The sequence below is a fragment of the Carya illinoinensis genome, chromosome 13 (assembly GCF_018687715.1).
Source record: "Carya illinoinensis cultivar Pawnee chromosome 13, C.illinoinensisPawnee_v1, whole genome shotgun sequence".
Classification (NCBI taxonomy): Eukaryota; Viridiplantae; Streptophyta; class Magnoliopsida; order Fagales; family Juglandaceae; genus Carya; species Carya illinoinensis.
In genome coordinates, this window is record NC_056764.1 from 3,932,385 (window position 1) to 3,954,556 (window position 22,172).

The 22,172-nt window shown below is 33.4% G+C and overlaps 3 protein-coding genes across 4 annotated transcripts; 2 read left to right on the plus strand and 1 right to left on the minus strand.

Annotated features, from left to right (window-relative positions):
* Positions 1–10,138: 10,138 nt before the first annotated feature.
* LOC122292013 (ACT domain-containing protein ACR12) lies at positions 10,139–16,055 on the plus strand. 2 transcript variants are annotated; one of them, XM_043100165.1, is made up of 10 exons: positions 10,143–10,363; positions 11,577–11,631; positions 12,459–12,581; positions 13,090–13,184; positions 14,415–14,499; positions 14,655–14,714; positions 15,153–15,208; positions 15,402–15,507; positions 15,598–15,666; positions 15,775–16,055. In XM_043100165.1, the coding sequence occupies exons 1-10, from the start codon at positions 10,200–10,202 to the stop codon at positions 15,835–15,837; spliced, it is 876 nt and encodes a 291-aa protein (XP_042956099.1). In that variant the 5' UTR covers positions 10,143–10,199; the 3' UTR covers positions 15,838–16,055. The 2 variants fall into 2 exon arrangements, with proteins under 2 accessions (XP_042956098.1, XP_042956099.1); XM_043100164.1 differs by having other exon boundaries at positions 10,139–10,363; positions 15,402–15,666.
* A 424-nt stretch (positions 16,056–16,479) lies between these two features.
* Positions 16,480–18,361, plus strand: LOC122292014 (germin-like protein subfamily 3 member 2). The gene has a single exon (XM_043100166.1). It carries the CDS (start codon positions 17,550–17,552, stop codon positions 18,186–18,188), a length of 639 nt encoding a protein of 212 aa, XP_042956100.1. The 5' UTR covers positions 16,480–17,549; the 3' UTR covers positions 18,189–18,361.
* Positions 18,362–19,221: 860 nt separating this feature from the next.
* Positions 19,222–21,607, minus strand: LOC122292012 (protein trichome birefringence-like 36). The gene is made up of 5 exons (XM_043100163.1): positions 21,086–21,607; positions 20,453–20,624; positions 20,131–20,312; positions 19,825–19,983; positions 19,222–19,735 (listed from the first exon to the last, which is right to left on the minus strand). The coding sequence occupies exons 1-5, from the start codon at positions 21,421–21,423 to the stop codon at positions 19,417–19,419; spliced, it is 1,170 nt and encodes a 389-aa protein (XP_042956097.1). The 5' UTR covers positions 21,424–21,607; the 3' UTR covers positions 19,222–19,416.
* Between the last annotated feature and the right edge of the window lie 565 nt (positions 21,608–22,172).

A 22,172-nucleotide genomic window follows, 5' to 3' on the forward strand; every position in this document is an offset into this window, starting at 1 on the left:
ATTAAAGTATGTAAAAGATAATGCGAAAGTGATTGCACATAAAAATTTTAATATAAAATTATCGATTTCCTTATCATTGCACTCATTAAAAATAATTTCTAGATATAATATTTTTATAGAAGTAATGTTATATATAATTGTGAAGTGTGTAAATATCATACTGTTATTTTTAAAAAAAATGAAATCTATTATTAAAATATTTGATTTCTTTTTATGTAGGTCCAGCATGTATTCATGTTTTTTAAAATGATTGCACGTATGGGAGTTAAGTCTAGTCCGACTTGAGGTTTTCTCACTCTAGACTGAACTGAACCACCTAAGGATCAGGCATGTCCGATCCACCTGTTCTAAATGGGTCAAAATTTTTCTATCTTATATTTTTCGGACCAACAATGAAAACTCACTAACAGTTTATCTAATTTTAAGTCAAAAATATAAAAAAAAAAAAAAAAAAAAAAAAAAAAAAAAAAAACTTGAAAGAAAAATAAAATTAATCATAAATATAATATTAATATATATATTAGTATAAATATAATACTATTAGTTTATTAGTATGGAGTAACAGCTATTAACTTATTTATTATGACTAATAATACACTATTAACTTATTTACTATAACTAATAAATTAATAATACACTGTTAAACTAGTGCTAATACTATATTATATTAACTAATAACTATACTAATAATATTACTAAAATACTATATATTAGTGATAAATTGGTAATACTATATTAAATAATAGTAATACTCTTATTACTAATAATCTATATACTTATAGTGATTTAATACTAACATATTAAGTTAACTATACTAATAGTATTATAAATTTATACATATATTATAATTTATATTATAACTCTTATAATATGTTAATATATTAATATATACTAATATCATATATTATAGTTATACATTAAATAATATAATAATATATTGATACTAAATATATATAGTTTCACACTTATAGTGATTTAGTTATTATGATTAGTATAACTATATAATAATATTAGTATTAAACTATTAGTATAGCTATATATTAATAATGTTAGTTACGATGAATCAATAATTTAGTATAACTATATTTTACATTACTATATTAGAGACTATAGTATTAGTATTAGTTATAACTATATAGCCTATACTAGAATGTAGACTATATAATAGATTAATAGTATTAGTACAACTATATATTAATATTAATTATAGTTATAAGTACAACTATATAATAGTAGACTATTAATATAACTATAAGCCTATATATTAGTATTACCTATAGTGATTTAATATAACTATATTAGTATAAGTATAACTATAGTCTATATCATACTACTAGTATTTTTTTTATACCATATTAGACTATTAGTATTAGTATAAATATTAATATTAGTATGTAATTATAAATATTAGCATTAGTTAATAATTATATAAAAATTATATAATTAATTTATAAAATTATTTATATAAATTATATATATATTTTATTTTTTCATTTGGTCTTGGACAGGCCGAAGCTCACCCCTAATTGTATGAGGCTTGCACACTTATGACTGTAAGTATCATTACTATTTTTGTTGAACCAAAAGATTCAAGTTTCGTGTAATTATATATATACATATGGATTTTGATAATAACAAATGAATTCAAAAAATAAAGAAATATTAAGATTAAGTTGTCTACACAATATAATCAAATACATCAAGGAACCAAGAATGAGCGAGAAAGGAACAAATTCACTTTAAAATCATAGAATAATGTTATAAATCTCTTAAAAATTCGAAATTATGATTAAGGTTCAAATTTAATATTTTATCATAAAATATTAAAATACATTTTTCACATTTGTATGAATATTTTGAAAATTAAATTTGAAAAATTTGAAAAATGATTGATTGTCATCTTTCACATGTGCATGATATTATAAAATATTTGAATTTTGAAAATATTAAAGATGATTGATTGTCATCTTTCACATGTGCATGTTTTATTTGAATATTTTCAAAAGTGATTGATATTTTTTTTGCTTATGCAAAATGTAGATGATTTTGTTTGAAAATTTTTTGAAAAGTAAAATGTGCTCATTTTGTCATATGCAAAAAGTAAAAATATTAGGTTTGAAAATTTTGAAAAGTGAATGATGTTGTATTTGACGTGTAAATCTTTTTAAATTTGAATATGAAATCTCATATACCTATAAATAGATCATTTGAGAGCTTCACATTCACAATACCAAGAGCATACAATATTCATTCAAAACTTTCATTCTCTATTCTCTAAGTATTGAGCCTTAATCATTGTTATTTTTGAGAGAGATATAGTTTGCGATGTATTGTTCTTATTTCAATTATTGATTAGTGTTTTCTGATAATTTACCCACTATCAGCTATTGTATCAGTAAAAGGGTGTGTATAACCCTTGTGCGTGTAGAAAGTGTTCTATATAGGGAATAGTTGAATCATCACTTGTAAGGTGATTGCAAGTGTAGAGAGTGTTCTACACGGATCATTTGTAGCAGTGTTATTCAAATGTATAATAGATTTCTATCTCTATATGAAAGAGGTTGAATAGTGAATTTGGGGATCTTCAAAGGGTAGCTTGAGGCGAGGACATAGGCAGTGGAGTCGAACCCAGTTAACATACTGAGTTTTCTTTTCTCTTACCTTTACTCTTTATATTTATTACTGTTTCGTATTTTATTTATATTTTATATTGTATATTCGATTTATAATTATTATTGTTAATCATCTGAACAACATTTTTTATAGACCTACACACCCACATAACTTTATTTATTTATTTATTTACAAAATATTAACCATTCAATTATTTTTTCACACAAAAATAATCATTAATTTACTGTCATTCAAGTAGAACATAAGAATCATTGCCTGTAAAGGTTTTGGCTTATCTAAATTCCTTTTTTATTTCCGTAAATTCATTTTTTTATTTCCGTTTTGTATTTTTGTTCATTGAACACATGGTTTGTTATCTACATAATTTTACTCCTCCGTATTTTTTTTCTTCGTATTCAATTTATGTAATAAGAATATGATAAATAAAAATATGAGGAATAAACAAAGAAAAAATAATTAAGAAAAAAAACAAAAGGTATGTGAACAAATATTAAAAACTCTAACTACCTAATTTGAATCGAAATCATTTACTTTTAAAAAAATATATATTTTTAATTCATAAGGAAAGCTCATAAACGTTTATGCGGAGTCATTTGATTTTAAATATTATAACATAAATAATGATGCTGATGTGTTTTACATAATGACTTAAAAATATAAAACCTCAATTTATCAGGGAGAGAGGAGCCATTGGTATCAAGCTACAATTAATGGGAGTTTTATAACCTATAGTTTGATCAGCTGCAATTGTAATACTATTTCAAGAATTTAAGGGCATTAGTCTTCTTCAATATAATTACTTATATAGTTAAAGTTGACTGGGATTTATTTAATAAAGAATTCAACACAAGTGGACTTGTTTACTTTCACAAAATTCTTTTATCTCATTTCATCTAATCTAATCATAATAATTTTTTTAAATTTTCATACAAAATAAAATAAACAATTCAATTTTTTCAAATTCTAATATAAAAATAATATATTTTAATAATATTTTATTCAATTTTTAATTTTAATCTCAACTTATTTTTAAAAACAAACGAGGCCGTTCACAAAATAAAATTATCTAGAATATTTGTCTAGACTTCAAATCTTATAATTTGTGCAACAAATTTTAAATTCCTAATTAAATAATTGTTATATTTTCTTAACATTTGTGAAGTATCGTCTTGCTCAGGAAAGTCATTTGGAGTATAAAACTTACTTATATCTCACTTTATGTGATACTCTATATGATAAATATAAGTACAGGTGGTGAATAAGATCTAACATTATTTGAAAATGATAAATTTTTACTCTTTATAACATTTCAATGAGATTCTAATTATATTATTGACTAATCATTTTGAAGTATAGGTAATGTGGTTTGAGCCACCCATATTATAAATGGTATTAGAGTTTATCCTAATAAAAAATGTACGGTTTGAGCCATGTCACCTATGAAGGAAGTGCTCAACAAAGATATTAGGAATTTAAGATATGAAGATTGTGATACCCCATATGATAAGAATAATGGTAGGTAGTGTATGAGATCACATATTGCTTGGAAAGGAAATTTGTTTGCTCTTTATGAGGTTCCAATGAGGCTTAAATTATATCATTGACTATTTATTTTAGAGTAAAATTGTGTGTTTTGAGTCTTCTATTGAAACGTTATGTTTTAATTTCTATAAATTTATACATAATTGGCATTTTGTAATAATATTATATGGTTTCAAAATCTTAAAAAATAAATTAGAGTTTACTTTGAAAAAAATGAGCAATCATAGATACAAGTTCAAAATAGATAAATTTGGTGCAAACTCTTTTGTAAAAAATGAGATCCCATTAAAAAAGTTTATTTATTTTTTTAGTTTTTAAAATTTTTAATTTTTTTATAGTAGAGTCTAATTTATTACAAACTGCAAGAGATACAAATAATTAATTTTAAAAAGAGAAATTATATATAAAAACTCTAAATGCACAAGTCTCGCACAATATTTTTATAAAATCTATATATTTATAAAAAAATTATACATTTAAAATTTATATGTTGTGTTAATTTCTTTTTCTTTTTTTTTAAAAAAAAAGTTTGTGCTAAATTTTTACTATTATTCATTACTTTTAACTTACTTTTTATTATTATTTAATATTATAAAATTAGTTTTTTATTACTTTTTCAGTACTATTCACAACAATTTTCAACATTTCTCACTACCTAAACCCAAGCTAAGGCCACGTTTGGGTACTGAGAGTACCTGAGGTATTATCAAAATACTCCACTACTATTTATTATTTTATTATTATTTTTCAATTACTTTTTACTATTATTTATTATTTTTTATTACTATTTAATATTTTATTATTATTTTCCATTAGTTTTTTACGAGTACTGCCATCTATATGCCTTTACTTCTCCAACACCACACACTAGGTGATGTGACATTTTATTTAATTTTGTTTCTTTCAAGTAAACGAACGTTTTACTGAACTTCTTAATTTATATTACTGAATTTCTTCCTCTGTATGTCCATTTGAATTTTTTCGTTCCCCCGCATTGCCCCTCTGCCCTCCTTCGACCAAATGTGCTTCGTTCGTTGAGCAAGTAACACAATAACTTGAAAGGATGAAACAATGTGCACAAACAAATCAACGTGGCAATCTTAATGCGCAAAAAAAAAAAAAAAAAAAAAAAAGAAAAAGCAATGCATGAGCATAGGTATCCATCCATTATGCCACATGTTCAAACAAAAGAATGCTCTATGTACTACACAGACGTTAAAAACCCTTCATTGTTCATAGAGTAGCCATGCATTTAAGAGATAGCTTGCAAAGGAGAAAAAACCTTAAAATGATAACAAAACCAGTCCATTGTATGCAATATTTTTATTAAGATAATTATAAGAGAATGAAGGAAATGGAGATAGAGTAACATGCAAAATGTTGAGAAACTGAGAGTAAAAGGGAGAGTGAAGGAAATGGAGGTGGAACCAAAGTTTTGAATACCATATCGGAAATCGTACTGGTCAAGGTATTAGAACGAAATATTTCGGTATCAGTATCGTTTCGAAATAGTCTATATATATAAAAATTATATATATATGAATATAAACTATATTATAAAATAATAATAATAAAATAAGTCATAAACTCAATAATATTACTTATCAATACAAGTCTTAAGTGGGCCCCCCTTAGAGAGAGAAGCTCTCCCTTCTCTCTGGGCTAAAAGATCAGAAGCGTCCGAGGGAGGTGGAGCTTCGGCTCCTCCCTCCCTCCCCCCAACCTTTTTTAGTTTTCTTTTCGTTTTGGTCAGTAAGAGTCTGTTTTCTTCTCTATTTTCTGTTAGTGTAAATAAGAACCGTTTTGGCTGTGATTTGGTGGTTGAAAGGCCACCACCAGAGGCGGCGTCCCGAGGCCTCTACATTCTTATTTCACCCATCTGGGCGGAGATTCATTTCTTGTAGGGGTGGAGGTTCTCGGTTTCCTTTTGGCCGATGTTTCTCGACTATTTAGGTACAGTCTCCTGTGGGGACATTTCGGAGGGTTACGGTGTGAGTGTGGGTAGGGTATCTTGCTCCGGAGATGATGGTTTTGCATGATGGTTTGGGGTGCTTCCCGCGAGGTAAAGGAGCTCTGTTTTATCCATGGAAAACAGAGGATTTGTTTCGGGTGGTATGCTGAGTTGCATGGAGGGGATGAAGCGGTTTCTGGGAAGGAGTCTGGTCGCAACTCACGGTGGACATTCCTATGGTTGGTGGCCGGAAATCCAACAGTGGCTAGATGGTTGTTTAGTTTTTTCTCTTTTCATATGGTTGTTAGATCTGTCAGTTTTGTTTATTTGGAGTTGGGTGTTTGTAATAAATCTCTCGCTGGGCCTGTTCTGCTGGTTGAAAAATAGAGGTTGGATTTGTCTCTGGTTTAGCCTCAGTCAGCCCATAGTGGATGTTATCGGATACGTTGTTTGCAGCTTATTGGTGCTGGGAGAGGTTGTCGGCGATGAAGCTGGTTAGGCGGACTGGAAGGGGATGGGATGACGGTGGAGTGGTCCTTTCATGGGGCGGGGATGCAGGGTGGAGCGGTCTGTAGAGTACCAGAAGCAGATGGGGTGGGCATTCGGCGTGGGCAGACGACGTGTGTGTACGGCGTGGAGAGCAAGTGTTTTGTCTGTTTGCTTTTCAGTTAGGGTTGTTTGGGTAGTGATGTACTATGCTACTATGCTGCTTTTCAATTTTCGGTTGTTAGTGGGTTTTATTAGGGTAATGAAAATAAATTGAAATAGATTATTCCCTTTCCTCTTTTGGAGGAGTAGGGTGGTTGAGTCCCTTTCCTCTTTTGGAGGAGTAGGGTAGCGAGTCCCTTTCCTCTTTTGGAGGAGTAGGGTAGTGAGTCCTCTCCCTCTTTTGGAGGGTGGGAGTGGTGTGGATTGGTGTCTCATAGACAAGTCGAGATGGACATCTTTGTTTACACAGAGTCTCGCATCTCAAAAGGACTGTGTCTTCAGAGAGTTTCTAAAGTTTTTTTAGACAGTGTCCGACACTTATTGTGTGCGGGGGAGCTTAAAACAGATGAGTAATTGGCTTGTAATCAGGGTTGGTACCCGGACTTATTGGTCACAGCTATAACTTTCTTCATTCAAGAATTGAATTGAAGTCTATTTAAAAAAAAAAAAAATACAAGTCTTAAGTTTTAACATAATAGACATCTTTGTAAAATTAAATAAGTCTAAATTTAACTAATAAAATAAAAGCACTCATCTTAAGATCACATAAAAAATAAAAAATAATATTACCAACTAAAATAAATAATAAAAAAATTTATTGAAATCATATAAAATAATAATACAATTATGAACTTTCAAGCGAGAAAAAATGATTAAAAGACATAATATATTATTTTACTTAGATTAGAATGTATTCATATCTATTTTAAATTAATTAAAAAAATAAAAAAAACTATTTCCAAAGTGAGGTCAAACGTGCAGGTGGTCTTTTTTACTTTCTTTTAGCAAAACGAGGTGCAGTACCATGTAGATGCCAGTAACGTAACAATCTATTTTACATTGGAAAATAATAGCATTACCACTCATTTACCACTTATTTATTACTCTTTTTTTATTTGATTTTTTTTATAATTTTTTATTTTACTTAATGATTAAGAAAGTGAATAGTAGTAAAATTATATATATATTTTTTAATTTTTTCTTAATGATTAAGGATGTTAAAAAAATCCTTAAAAAAAGAAGGAAACAAATAGAAAAAACCTGAAATACTCATAAGTAGTAAATGGGTAGTAACCCTATCACTACCCTTTTACATTTATACTGTTGTGATTATGTAACTATGAAAATGTCCCTGCATTTTAACGAAATTACAAAAATGCCCAGATCACTAACAGTCCACTCCTGTTATATGTATAGCTCGAAGAGAAACGCTTCCCGACGGTCGGGCTGAAAATCCCACAAAAGCAGCCCTCCATTCAGCTAACTCCACGTAAGAAAATTCACTGTAAAAAAAATACACTCACCACAGAGAGTCATAGTCGTATGTAGCGTAGCCTTTTTGTCTTCTCATTTGCACCGCCCGCCCCTCTCTTCCTCACTTCATCCCTTTGCACTGCCCTCAATCCGCTGGTTCTCCTCCTACTACTACTTCGACATCACCGAGATCGACAGAGTCAACATCAACGAGCTCTACAATGCCGTCCAGCTTTACCTCAGCTCTGGAAATGGATTAAACTGAGTAAATTAACTTTTTTGGTCCATTTTCATGGCTTTCCAGCCACAAATTCTATCAACTTTAATTGGATTTTTTTTTTCAATGCAAAGGTGAAGTTCTGGGTTTGAGTTCGAATCAATCTTGAGAACTCTACCCAGTAGAACCAAAATAAAATCCAGAAAAATGAAAACGAAACTGAACAGTCTCACCCATGAAAAATAAAACTAAGCCTGAAAGAAAAGTCTAAAATGAAGAAGAAGGAAAAACAGTGAAAGCCAAAAAAAATAAAATATAAAACTAGAGCCAAAACATCAAAAAAAAAAAAAAAATCATCTAAAGAGTTACCCAGCGTCCGCCCAACAAGAAACCAACACTGAAAGCAAAGTCTCCGGCAAAAAAATGAAAACCGAAAGAAAAGGCTAATGAAAGAAAATGAAAATTGGAAAAGAAAATGAAAATTGGAAAAAAAAAATGAAGCCGCCGCACCAATACTGGAAAAAAATAAAACTAAGGAAAACTAAAACTAATAAAACCAAAAAGAAAATGAATGGAATGAAAATAAAACTCTACCCAGCAGAACGAAAAAAATAAAAACTACCAAGTGAAAAAGAGAAAAAGAAGAGAAGACAGAAAATGAGTTTGTCCTTTTTTAATATAGTGCTGCTTTAGAATAACTGTGGTGGAAGACCTACGTGTTACCATGTGATTGGCAGGCTATTATTTGGCTAATAGCAGCCGGACCGATCCTAAGGATTTTCCTAGCTCGAAATTCAAAATACCAGCTGGTACCGGCCTAAACACATCGATATGATCGGTATTTTAGCTGGTACGAAGCAGACTCATTTTCTGTACCGGTTAGTATTTTGGTACTCTATATTTCGACCTCGGTATGGTATAAAATTTAAAACAATAGGTGGAACTTGCCAAATGTTGAGAAACCATGAGCATAAAATTCAGAGAGTGAAGAAAATGGAGGTAGAATATGCAAAATGTTGAGAAACAGAGAGCAAAAGGGCAGGTGGGCAGGTGGAACATGCAAAATTTTGAGAAACCGAGCGTAAGAGGACTAGAGAGTGAAGGAAATGGACTTGCCTATATCAGTCTGGATGTTCTACGATGAGCGAATTGGTGCAGAAGAGAGAGAAATCGCCTAGGAAAATAGAGGCTCAGTGGGTGTGGATCCTTTTTTCGCTTAAGGATAAAACAAACTGAAATTTTGGAAATGAGATTTTGGTGGGCTACGGGTAGAGGAAAGTGAAGTAGTCGGGGAGAAAACTGACAGAAGGAAACTCTCGACAAACCCATATGGGTGGAAACTTAGTGAAAATCACGAAGTGGCGACCAGACTGGATTGATCACGTCACGGTGATGTTGGTAACTCCAACCGGCTTAGGAATAGATATATTTTTTTTTTACTGCTACTTACAATTATTATCACCGCTCTTCGTCCCAGCTTTTGACGGCTCGGATTGGTAAATAAAAATTTTTATCTTAAATTTAAAATTTTCATCTCATTATTATAAGTTTTTTAAATTTTTATATAAAATATAATAAATAATTTAATTTTTTCTTAATTTTTTTAAATCTGAAAATAATAATAATAATATTTTAATATTTTATTTTAAATTCAAAATTTTTATCTCAAACTTACCAATCAGAACGTTTTAAATGAATAAAATTTTGCACCTTTTATTACGCATGCGACCTGACGTGGCCTCCAACCAGCTCTCGCCGTCCCCACCGAGTGACGCAACAAGCGAACGACCGCTCCAATCAGTGAAAAATATCGCACTTTATTTGTACGACCGCACCCTGTTGAAAGCCAAAATTTCCTGAGCAATCCAACTATACAGTCAATCCAGCGCTGCCATGGCCCTCGCAAACACCGCCTTCTGCTCCTCGTCCTCTGCCGTCCGTCGATCTAGGGTTTCGGGTATCGGTTTCATTCCACAGCTCTCTCCATGCGAGCCACTCGCAGTTTTACCGGTTCGCTTCAAGTGCTCAGAACCTGCACTCGCTTTCTCGAGAAAGAAGTAAGATGCAGCCTCCGATATTTTCCTTAACGCGCTGTTCGGTTGCCTAGCAAATATTCGTTCACAATTCGAAAGTAAAAGGAAAGCTTTTATATGCATAAAAAAGTAGAAATCGGAAGTATTGTTTGTTGCAATTATCACTACATCAGTGTCTTGCCCCTGCAAGACTGAACCTGCACTTGGAATTACTTCAGGAGAAAACTATTGGCTTATTCTCCTTTGAATTGATCTTATTCGTGGAATTGATCTTATTCGTGGATTTCTCTATTTTTCTAAGCAGCTACGCGGTGATAGTTGTAATCTATTTGTGAATTTCACTTTTGTTCAAAGTAGTTACCTTACATTTCGATAGGATTCGGTTCCTTGTAAAAAAACTTAATGGATCTGGAAGCTCTTTTTTGATAAATTAATTATAAAATAACTTTGTATGTACTGGTGCTGTGTTTGGCTTCTGAGAAAATGCTTAATCGATTGTTCGTGTGGTGGAGAAAAATAATAAGGAGAAGAAAAGAACACCGGGGTTTGGAGTCTCGTGTCCTCTTTAAACATCTAAAGAAAACGAAAGCCTCAAGTCAGCTGTTGTAAATAGATGTTTTAGCCTGTCTTAATCGATTGAACCATTTGCAGATCAGAACTTTCATTTTTCATTCAGTTTTGTTGCCTATGTTCTCTACAGCAATCAAAAGCATTGTATCTTAAATCTTAGATTTTGGCCCCCAAGGAATTTAAGAGCATCTCCATTCTCAATTGATCTTAATACAGTTAATAGACCTATTTGTTAACAGCCCATGGGTGTTGACAATTTCTTGTGTGTATAAGCTTTATTCTATTCGAGTTTGTCTTGGCCGAGGCTAAAGAGATGGCTGAAGTATATTTTAGTCGTTTTCTTTTCTTTTTTTCCAATAGAACATTAGATTCTTGATGATTCTCTTCACTTGTACTGTTAATGTTCTGGAGGAATAATGATGAAGAAAGTTTGTTTATGTCATTTGATGTTTGTGGCTTTGCTTTATCTTGTTCACTGATTGTATTTGTAGTCCAACTTTGAGGTTTGTGACTGCATCAGTCAATGGTAATTTGTTAAATCACTTGCTTTAGTATTGTGAATAGCATGTTATTGTTATGTGGTCCAATTTCGATTCTCTTTGTGTGATGTTGTGAAAGGATAACCCTAAATCTTTTGTTGTCTAATGTCGCTCGTACTGTTATGCAGGAATATTTTGCATGCATCTACCGATGGTTTGAATGCAGTTGATTCAACCTCATTGGTCAGTAAAATGATTCTTTCTACCTTATATGTTATTTGTTTCACTCATTATAACAAAAATTGAGTTTATTTGTTTCATTCATTATTAAGAAAAATTAAGTAGAAATATGTTAAAGATGTTGAGTATTGCTGTACTAACAGTAGTGTTCTTGAAATGAATGGAAAATCATGCAGATTTTTGGTCCTTCAAAGACTGGTTTGTGATTGAGTTTGAAAATTACAAACTGGTGACTTAGCTTTGGTTCTCAAAGAATTCTTGAGCAATTGCATGACTAGTCTAGATGAGATGCTTGCTTGCCAGTTTTTTATTTTTATTTTTTTACGGTGGTTGAACAATTTAGGGTGGTTGAGCAGTATTATATGATTAGTGCTTTTGTGTCTTTAACCTTTTTTGACAAGTGCTTTTCCATACATAGCTGAGAGGGATTTGTGAGTGGACATATTCAATTTTGTATATTTTTGCATGGAATTCTTTATCTTTTCCTCTAAATCACAAGTACTGGCATGACATGATTCTTACCAAAGACTGTTTACTTTTGAGCATTTGAATTTGGACCACAGTTCACTTGAAACATGCTTGTCTGGTCCAAGTGGCCCCAAATTATTTACAATCTATGATTTTAATATCTGATATTTATGCATTTTTTTTTTCTTTTTACTTATCAAAAATATATATATATGCATTTTTTCTTTTGTTTACAATTTTGGGGAGTTGGAAGTTGGTTTAACACATAAATTATGAGAATGACATCATATATCCCTCGAGTACAGTTAAGTTTTATCTCAAAAAAATATGTTTACTGATTAAGGGGATAACTGTAAATGCAGAAGTTTGATCGAGATGCCGATTATGTCCCTATGCCAATAGTTCTGATAGATCAAGATTCAGATTCTGATGCAACAATTGTTCAGCTCAGCTTTGGGGATCGCCTGGGAGCTCTCATTGACACGGTAAAGTGGCTGCTGGCAACATGTGGCATTCACCTCTCCGAATAAACATTTGCATAGGATTAATACATCGTGAATTTCTGTGTTCTTTTGAGGCTCTCTCTTCATGAAACCAGTTTTCCTTGTTGAATTTATGAGAAAGTTACTAACTGATTCTCAAGTAGGGCCACATTTGTTTCTGGAATTCCGCAACTTTAAGGGATCAGTAGAAAATAGGTACATTTGGTAGGGATTATTGGTGAAAAACATACCAACCTGATCATTGACTGTGCTGTTTTGCTCAGTAACTCAAAACCACCAATGGATTGTTTGGAATTTTTCCACTTTTGTTGTCTGTTTCCTTCTGTTTGGTTATGAGCAAATAATTACAGCGGTGTTGATTCTTGAGGTAAAAAGGCTCGTGGGAGGTCAGAGCTGAGCAAATGCCCTCTATTTTTTTTTTTTTTAATACCAGTATGTTCTTTAAATGATTATAGTTAACAACCTGCCCTTGTTTATTATGCTAGGGCAGATGAAAGCATTGAAAGATTTGGGACTGGATGTGTCAAAGGGAACTGTTGCCACTGAGGGATCAGTCAAACAAACAAAATTTTTCATCACACGATTGTAAGTAATTCTATTGGCATCTCACCAATGGTGCTTTAATAGAGTTAGGCCCCTTTTAGATTGCAAGATGGTTTCATCTCAACATCCAAACACCACAAATACAGATATTTTTCAATTTCAAATCTGTAACTTTTTTATCCAATCATTACAACTTTCCCAAACTTCCAAACAAAACACAAAAAAACAATTCAATATTTTCAAATTCTGAAAAAAATATAATATTAAAAAATAATATTTTAACTTTAGTATATTTCTATTCAACTTTTTCTCTCTTTTTCTAAAACCCCGTCTAATATCTTAATTCTAATAATTTCACTGCTATTCACAAACTATTTCACTTCTATTCACAAATTTTTCATCTCATCTCAACATCCAAACGAGGCCTTAAACCCATACATGATTCAGAAGGAAAAAAATGAAGTTTTGTATGGTTGTCTGATGCTAATTTTTCATCTGCAACATAATATTCTTTAGTGTACTTTTTCCTTCACATTTTCTACCTTTAGAGGCAAATTCTTAAAGCTCTGTTCTGAGATTGATGCTGGTTCTTTGTACTCATTGAGCAACATTTAAATTTTTAGTCAAGCAGGACAGTGTTTCAGTTATTAAGCAAGGAAAAAAGCATGTATTTTATCTCAAAGCCACTGGAAACTTGCTCCCGTTACCCTGCCCCGAACATATATATATTTTTTTAAGTAAACAATTGTATTAATAAGAAAAGGCATATGCTGCCCTGAACAATTATTCGAACATACTTGCTTTTCACACGACTTTAGACCATGGCTAAGGGACTCCAAAATGTATGTGCAAAATTTTGGGGCAGCAGTAGTGCATATTTTATATGAACCACTGGCTGCGGACAGCAAGATGAAACTGCTGTCTTTCCGTGATAAAATTATTGCCAGATGCCCCCCGTGGCTGGTCCTAGTGCTATATATCTAAGTATAGTCTGCTCATTTTGAAGATATAGGCATTGAAGGATTCCCCCAATAATGAAGACAGGAGTGTTGAAACTAGTTGCACCGTCTTCTTAATGTTCCCTTCCGAGTCTTATTTTTTTAGTTAGCAGAAGTTGATAAGTGCTTTAAATAGTTGTCTAAACAGTTAATGCTTCCAACACTACATATCAAGAATTCTGAAAAAATTGCATCAGCCCACTGGTCTTATTATGTACTGTTACTTGTTTACTGCTAGTTTTTAGCATTTACAGATTGAATTTGGTTATGCTAGAGACACAGGGCGCAAAGTTGAAGATCCTGATATGTTAGAGAGAATTCGACTGACCATCATTAACAATCTTTTGAAGTATCATCCAGTGAGTATGCTGAAATACTCTACTTATGTTTTATTTTGTTCTTTTGAAGTTTCTATGGATGAAAGTTGGAGAAAGTTCTTTCTCATTTATCTTACAGTTCTTACAAAAAGAATTTGTCATATGCAAATCTCATGTTCCCTCTGAATTTATTGTAGGAATCTAGTGCCCAACTTGCTATGGGTGAGGCTTTTGGAATAAAAGCACCAGAGAAGAAGGTGTGCTGAAGATCCTTCAAATTATTTTAAGTTAATTTTCTTGGCATAATTTATTTTTCCCATCTCTTTGCATTGGGACATACTTTTCAGAGATTGAACATAAAATGCATACTCTTATTTGACCTTGCATTTATTTGGATTGCATGTACTGAGTCTCGGCATTTGTTGATTCCATTATGGCAATAGCATAGCAGCCCAAAAAATATCTGTGCTAATAGCTGTCAGCCACAACATGTCAAATTTAGCGTTTGGAACATGTCAACATTAGTGAAGTAGCCGAGTACTGCTTTGGTTGTCTCATTTTAATTGGCCAATGGTGATCAATAATGTATATATAATAGATTGGGGATCTAGGGGGTTTACATGGCCAGGATCTAGTTTGTCAACCAAGTTCCATTTCGTGTTCTTTTTTTTAACCTGTGTGACTCTGTTGTGCAGCTTGATGTTGATATTGCAACTCATGTACAAGTGAAGGAAGATGGAACCAAGAGGAGGTTTGCTACTTTTAATTTTGTTGTCTTTTACCGTTACAATTTATTGGTCATTTTATGTTTTCTCTACCGGTCCTACCTTTGTACGACCCACCCTGTTGGGGGATCATAATCTGAGTGAAGTTTGAAGGTATTTGCAAAGAATGAGGGGGACGATCTCTCATCTCAAGTATGCATTTTACTTTGCAATTTACAGTTTACTTTATATAGAGACAGCAGATAGACCTGGATTACTGGTAGAAATCATCAAAATTATTGCTGATATTAACATTGATGTGGAATCAGCTGAAATTGATACAGAAGTATGCTCTCTCTCTCTCTCTCTCTCTCTCTCTCTCTCTCTCTCATACACACATTATGTTATGATCAAGTGCTCATCTCTCATTCAACAGGGACTGGTAGCCAAAGATAAGTTTCATGTCAGCTACAGAGGGGCAGCGTTAAACACCTCGTTGTCTCAGGCAAGTTTCCAATGTATTCTTAATGATTAAGCCATTTTCAAGACAATTTTAGCGTACAATCATTTTCAGATGCATTTCACTCTTTTAACGAATTGTTTGAATGTACAGGTCTTGGTGAATTGTCTACGCTATTATCTCCGAAGGCCAGAAACAGATATAGATAGTTACTAAAACCCGGAAATACCTCTTTCGTGTCTGTAAACCCAGTGTAACTCTTCTTCTATCAAATCATCCTTGAGCTGTAAAAATCCCCAAAAAGGTCAGACGCTATGGTTTTTTACTCGCATTCTGGAAGGCTTTTGTAACAGATGCCAGTGACTCCCTTCTCGTTACCTGGGAAATGACTGATATAATTAATAAATGGAATATGAAAACCAGCTACTTTTTGACCTTTGGTTTTATTACGCATGTTCTGCTGCATACATGCTCAATTACAGTAGACTGGTTTTCATTAGGAATCCTAAGTTCCTAACACTGCCAGCAAGCATCGGTATATTCAAGTCTTTGTTTTTGTTTTTCATTTTTAATTTAAAATTAGAACCTCGTTGGAAGGGAAAACTTTTGGAAGTGCCTTCCAGATGATCTCTAATGCCCTACGAGAATTCTTGTTCCATTTCTCTGCTTAATACTTGTATTTTCTTTTGTTTTGAAAAATATTTTATTCACAAATAGATTATACAAAAGTAAATCTACAAACTTGTATGGTTTGATGTGGTACGTCAGATTGTAAAGTTATTTTTATTATTACTTTTATTATAAATTATATCTAACGGATTTCATAAAATTATATCAACAAATGGATTATACAAAAGTAAATCCACAAACTTGTATGGTTTGATGTGATACGTCAGATTGTAAAGTTACTTTTATTATTACTTTTATTATAAATTAGATCTAATGGATTCTATGAAATTATATCAGTTAGCGGATTTATTTTGTGTTTGTAGTAGTTTTATTTCTTATTTTTATTTTGTACCTGATTAGTGATTCGACAGCGGTTAAAGCATACCAAATCGATCCTTTGTCTGGCCTTGGGTTTTTTTTTGGGTCATTTGCAATCATTCTAAGTTGGATGAATTGAGTCCCTTCCAAACAATTTCTAATAATCATTGATCCCACTTCCTAATAACCAAAATATAATTTCATCCTTGTGCGAACACAATCCAAAATATAAAAAAGAAGCTTTAAGAATGACCAATGTTACTTGTTCAAGACCAGGAAAAAAAGTAATTCTCTATTCTTGATTTGGGATAATGTGCGTTTACGAGGGCCCTTAAAATAGCGCAAAAGTCGAGATCAAACCATGTGCACAAGCTAAGCTGTATACAAACTCGTGTCATGCCTTTATATATCCTTAATGAACATTTAACGGTCAACGTTTTCCCTTCGTAGCAGTTGGAGTTTCTCGGGTTTTGGTCAAGTTTACAATATAAAGATTGAACAGTGTTTAGGGATGTGGGATTTGTTAGCTTTCTGTCTTTGAATATACGCCTCGTGCAATAATCTAAGCCATGAGCACAGTTGAACTTGAATCTCACTTCAACTAATTCCCCCACTAGCTAGAAACAATCAAAAGGCAAAAGCAAACCAGTGTTGATAGATGCTATCTTTTGATTCTTTTGAACCTAACCTCTCTTTATCCTCAAGCAAAGTACACCATGAAAAGTCACTTCTATAAATACAGAAAGAATAGCTTTTCTTTCTTCAGCTAGCTATAGCCTAAGATTTTCCCTGCTTGATGCAGCTGTTTCCACAAGTTTTATCTTGCTTTTACAGTTACATTGCTACTTGTTTGTGCATGTTCCCTGTATTTAATTTGTCATATAGAGCTATTGGAATTCCAACAAATCGAAGTCTTTGGATCCAATAACAGAGAGTAGAGGATGATGCAGAAAAGGGCAGTTTTATTAGTTGTTCTTCTCCTCCACAGCCATGTAGTCTTTGCTTCAGACCCAGATCCAGTTCTGGACTTCTGCGTAGCCCCCAAATCATCAGCAAACAGTAATCACTCATGCAAGAACTCATCAGCCGTTACTGTGGAAGACTTCACATTCTCAGGCATAAAATATCCTGGAAACTACAGCCAAACTGGCTTTTCAGCCATGCCAGTGAATTCAAATGTCTTTCCAGGTTTAAACACGCTTGGCATGTCATTTGTGAGAGCAGACTTTGATGTTGGTGGTATCAACGTGCCACATTTCCATCCTAGAGCAACCGAGACTGCGTTTGTGCTGGAGGGGAGGATTTATTCGGGATTTGTTGATACAAGTAACAGGATTTTTGCAAAAGTGGTTGAGAAAGGAGAGGTCATGGTGTTCCCTAGAGGTCTGCTACACTTCCAGATGAATGTTGGAGATACCCCAGCGAGTATTTTGGGGAGTTTCAACAGCCAGAACCCAGGGTTGCAGAAAATCCCAACTGCAATTTTTGGGTCCGGAATCAAAGAAGAGCTTTTGGAGAAGGCTTTTGGATTGAGTGCTAGGGAGATCGCCAAATTGAGGAGGAAATTTGTTCCCCACTGATTAAGCTAGAGGGTGGACTGCAGTTGTGTCAACTTATTTTTGATAAAAATTTGATAAAGTGTGGCACTGCATGGTTTATGAGCTAAGTTAGATTGTAGCAATTCATGCATACATGTATTGATGATATTTGTCGTTGACTTATAATAAAATTCCATTAGTGCAGGTTCTTTCAACTAGTTTCTAGCTTTATTTTTCTCCTGGATGCGGACTACATGACAATTCTTTCACAAAAATATTGTAGAAAGCATCTGTTCAGGAGGCCGAATTTGGGGAACAATATTTTGCATCCACCGTGGGAAAGGGAAAAAAGTTAGCCATGTCGTTGTAAAAGTACTATGCTTTCAAAATCTGTTTTACATTTGATACTTTTCACAGAAGAATTCCAGCAGATCTTTCAGCAACATAAGAGTAGGGGTTCTAAATTCAATAGCAATAATGGATTATAGGAATATAGACTTTAAGAGTGTTTTGGGGGTAACTTGGATGGTCTTCAGAACCATCGGCAGGGAATTTTCTCCCACAGTGGAAAAATAAAGGAAAAAGCATCCCCAATTACCACCAGAGACCAGAAGTCATCATTTCAGACTTGGTCATGGCCTCTAAAAAACTATGATGAAAAACCAATTCTCCTGCCATGGCTTTCAAAGACAATTTGGAGCACGTGCACGTTCCAATTCATAACTAACCATCATTCTTGCGTGCACTGTGTTAGGTACCCGGTATTTAAGAGATGTATACAGCAACCATTGCAAAAAGTGAATGCCAAAAAATATGATTGCAAAATGGCCTACTATTAATACATATTTCCCCCTTTTCTCCTTTTCTGGAAAACTTAGGTAGCTGGTATCCTATGCTCCAAAATATCCTCTTTCTAGCCTTTTTTATTTGAAAGAATACGCCTTGAAAAAGTTTTATTTAAAACATCTTTATTTTCTTTGTTTATTTTTATACATTACTGCATAAACATTCTTAAAGACTAACTTTTAGTATTTCTAAAATATAATGCATTGTTCAATTTTGGAAATTAGTGTCGTTTTTCAGACAAATAGAGCATTATTAGAGTTTTCTTCAAACTGGGTCGGAGGAAGTTCCTCCATCACACGGATTAACACACTGTCATAAAAGATTATGAGATACAATGCCATGAGTAACCATCACAGGCTCAGAGATTACAAAACAAACCCAAGTTATGCAGATCAGTGATTCTAACGACTTTACCTACCTTTTCTTACAAAGTTCTTTGTTTGAGCAAGGCATTCAACATCTCATTCCAGATATCAGGTACCCCAGGGAGGCACCAGTGGCTGCAGTCAGAGCCTGAGGCAAAGTCCCTTGGACGCTGCTTCTCTTCTTGGGCCATTGCCCTTCTGTACACAGAAGGATGCCCATCTCTCCGAAGAGCTGACATGGTAGTAACATCTTGCAGATATACTGGAAATCTCATCCTTCTCAATACCCCTTGTAACACTAGCAACTGTTCAGGAACATGCTGGTGGCTAAAGAAAGCTAGAGGCTGCTTTTGATTATAGCATTTCCATCCATTTTCTCTGCCAAAAAAAAGGACACCTCTGCTCAAAATGACTTCTTAGATAAAGAAAGAAAGTCAAGAATATTTGGAGTAGAATTTTCATTATACCTGTTATGTCTAGGTGACATGCTCCGGAAAATGACTTGGGTTTTGTGAGGGTCTAGATTTAGATCGACCCATCTAGCCCATGTTGTGAGTCCTTTCTCGTATGCAACCATTGGATTCATGCTTTTAAATAGATTATTTCTCTCCATGAAATAGTCCCACCTAAAATTATTTATAAACCTCATTTAGAATCATGAATTGAGATTTCTTATTCCCTCTTACAGCCTCACCAACACACATCAATGCAACGCATGAACAAAGAATTTGATGAAGTGAGAAAAGGAAAGAATATTGCAAAATTTGTCTTACGAACTCCATTTATCAGAATGAGTCCACCAGTGAGCTGAATCAAAAACAAGAATATCAACGCCTCTCCAATACTTGGCATTCTCTTCAATCAAATCCAAATGCAAGACCCTCTTGTTTTCAGGCCCTTTTCTCAATTCCACTAGAAGTGGAGCCCAAGAAAACTCGATTGATGTCTCAAAATCCTGTATGTGAAGATTTATACTACTTTATACTTGTGCTGATTTGAGGTAAAATTGAATAACTAATTAAGTTGAACCTTCTACAACAATGATGTATCATAGGCTTAGATGTACTGACTCAAAAGGTTAATTAACATAATTACCATAGCATGGAAGGCCATGGAAGGACCATTGTAGATCACCCTCTTCCGAGCAGTTGGAATAACCCCTTGCACCAAGCAGACAAGGGATTCCCATTGATTCCTCATTATAGAATCTCCTACCAGCATTATTCTTTTCTTTCTCATCCTTCCAAGAAAATCCAATGCATCAAACCTGTACCGTGGAGGCAAAGCATTAGTATATATGTACTATATCTTTCGATTCTTCTATTTGGCTTAAGGTAAAACATCTTAGCTAACTCTCGATTGAGAACAATGTGATGCCCTGAATTTTGAACTTACCGCACTAAGCGTTCTATGAATTTTGATAACTTTTTATATTGGTTGTGTGCTGGATGTAATCAGCCATATAAGTGATTCCATAGAGTTTCAGCAGGGAATAATCTTTCTGGGTAATAGCAAATTAGATTGCTTTCCTTTTCATGATGTAACATAGAAAGAAAATGAAAAATTGAGATGTCGACAATATAGACAAAATGCAAAATATCGTATGTGTTTTGCTTTTTAGCTTTGGCATATATCACAAACCTTTTCCACATTCATTTACATCATATAGTCATCTCTACGTCTTAAACCATGAAAACTAGCTAATACATTTTCTTTTTTCACTTGTACCTTGGAATAGAGCAACCTTGGGGCTTCCACTTCCACTTCTCGTAGTCAGAATCCGGGCGTCCATTCTTTTGGCAAGTCACAGCAGCACTAAGATATGGACAATTTGTGTCGTATAGAGGATAGGATTGATCATAAACCCATTTACCAATAGAGAAGTCACATGTATTTCTAGAATTATGGTGGCTTTGCACCATGACCACTTGATCATCATCATCTTCTTCATTGAGCCACGGCTCATCCTCTAGGTCAAGCTGCGATGAACATTCACCATGAAAGAAGCATAGCAAGACGTTGAGGAAGAAAAACAGGGAGAGGAGATGAAACTTTGGTTTAGCCATTAAAGCCAGGGAGAGGCTTGCGACGAAGTTTCCGAACGAAGAAGCATCTTAAGTTCGAAGGGCAGTATGCTGACTAGAAGTGCTCGATTAAGGCATGACTTGCGCTACGGTGGGCCCATGTATCATGTTCTTTTTACTCATTGCCTTTGTATCTAGTAACCGGTATCTATGCTCTTCCCTACTAATGTTAGATAGAGTTTTACAGGAACAAAGTCTTGCGTTCTACAGGAACACAAGTTTTACACTAATTATCGTACCTCATCTATATTGTGTTGTGTTGATTTGAAAGAGAGGGAAGGTGGTTGGTTCGGTGGTCAAAATACAGACATTAATGATAGCAAAGAAGCTTTGAGGCCGAGAGTTACGGGGACTTTAGGCCATGACATGATTTGTTTTTGCTTCTGTCAATGTCAACAAAGATTTTAAAGTGACGATCATGGAGCCAAAGCCAACTGAAGACCCACCATGCATTGCATTATTATGTCTTTCCCTTTTTTTAGGTCAAAAGTTTTACCTAAACGAGCTTCTTTATGGTCATGGGAATTTCTTCTAATGAATGTTAATGGGCCAATGGCAATGCTAAACCTTGGTAGTGTCGAGGGGTTAGATTATATGTCAAACTTCGCATTGAAAATTAACTGATCCTCTCAAATTCTTACAAGATCTTATACGATTTCGAGTGAGAGAATGTTTATCTTTTTCACTTAAATTTCTCAAATTCGGTTATTTAAAATTGAACAATGCTACGT

What these genes read in the sequence shown, in the direction of transcription:
- LOC122292013 (XM_043100164.1), top strand. Translation starts at nt 10,200, where the DNA reads ATGGCCCTCGCAAACACCGCCTTCTGCTCCTCGTCCTCTGCCGTCCGT. An exon ending in CAGTTGATTCAACCTCATTG is followed by an intron (nt 11,632 to 12,458) that starts GTCAGTAAAATG and finishes CTGTAAATGCAG; the next exon opens with AAGTTTGATCGAGATGCCGA. An exon ending in AAATTTTTCATCACACGATT is followed by an intron (nt 13,185 to 14,414) that starts GTAAGTAATTCT and finishes TGGTTATGCTAG; the next exon opens with AGACACAGGGCGCAAAGTTG.
- LOC122292014 (XM_043100166.1), top strand. Translation starts at nt 17,550, where the DNA reads ATGATGCAGAAAAGGGCAGTTTTATTAGTTGTTCTTCTCCTCCACAGC.
- LOC122292012 (XM_043100163.1), bottom strand. Translation starts at nt 21,423, where the DNA reads ATGGCTAAACCAAAGTTTCATCTCCTCTCCCTGTTTTTCTTCCTCAAC. An exon ending in CAAGGTTGCTCTATTCCAAG is followed by an intron (nt 20,625 to 21,085) that starts GTACAAGTGAAA and finishes TCCACGGTACAG; the next exon opens with GTTTGATGCATTGGATTTTC. An exon ending in CATTCTGATAAATGGAGTTC is followed by an intron (nt 19,984 to 20,130) that starts GTAAGACAAATT and finishes AAATAATTTTAG; the next exon opens with GTGGGACTATTTCATGGAGA.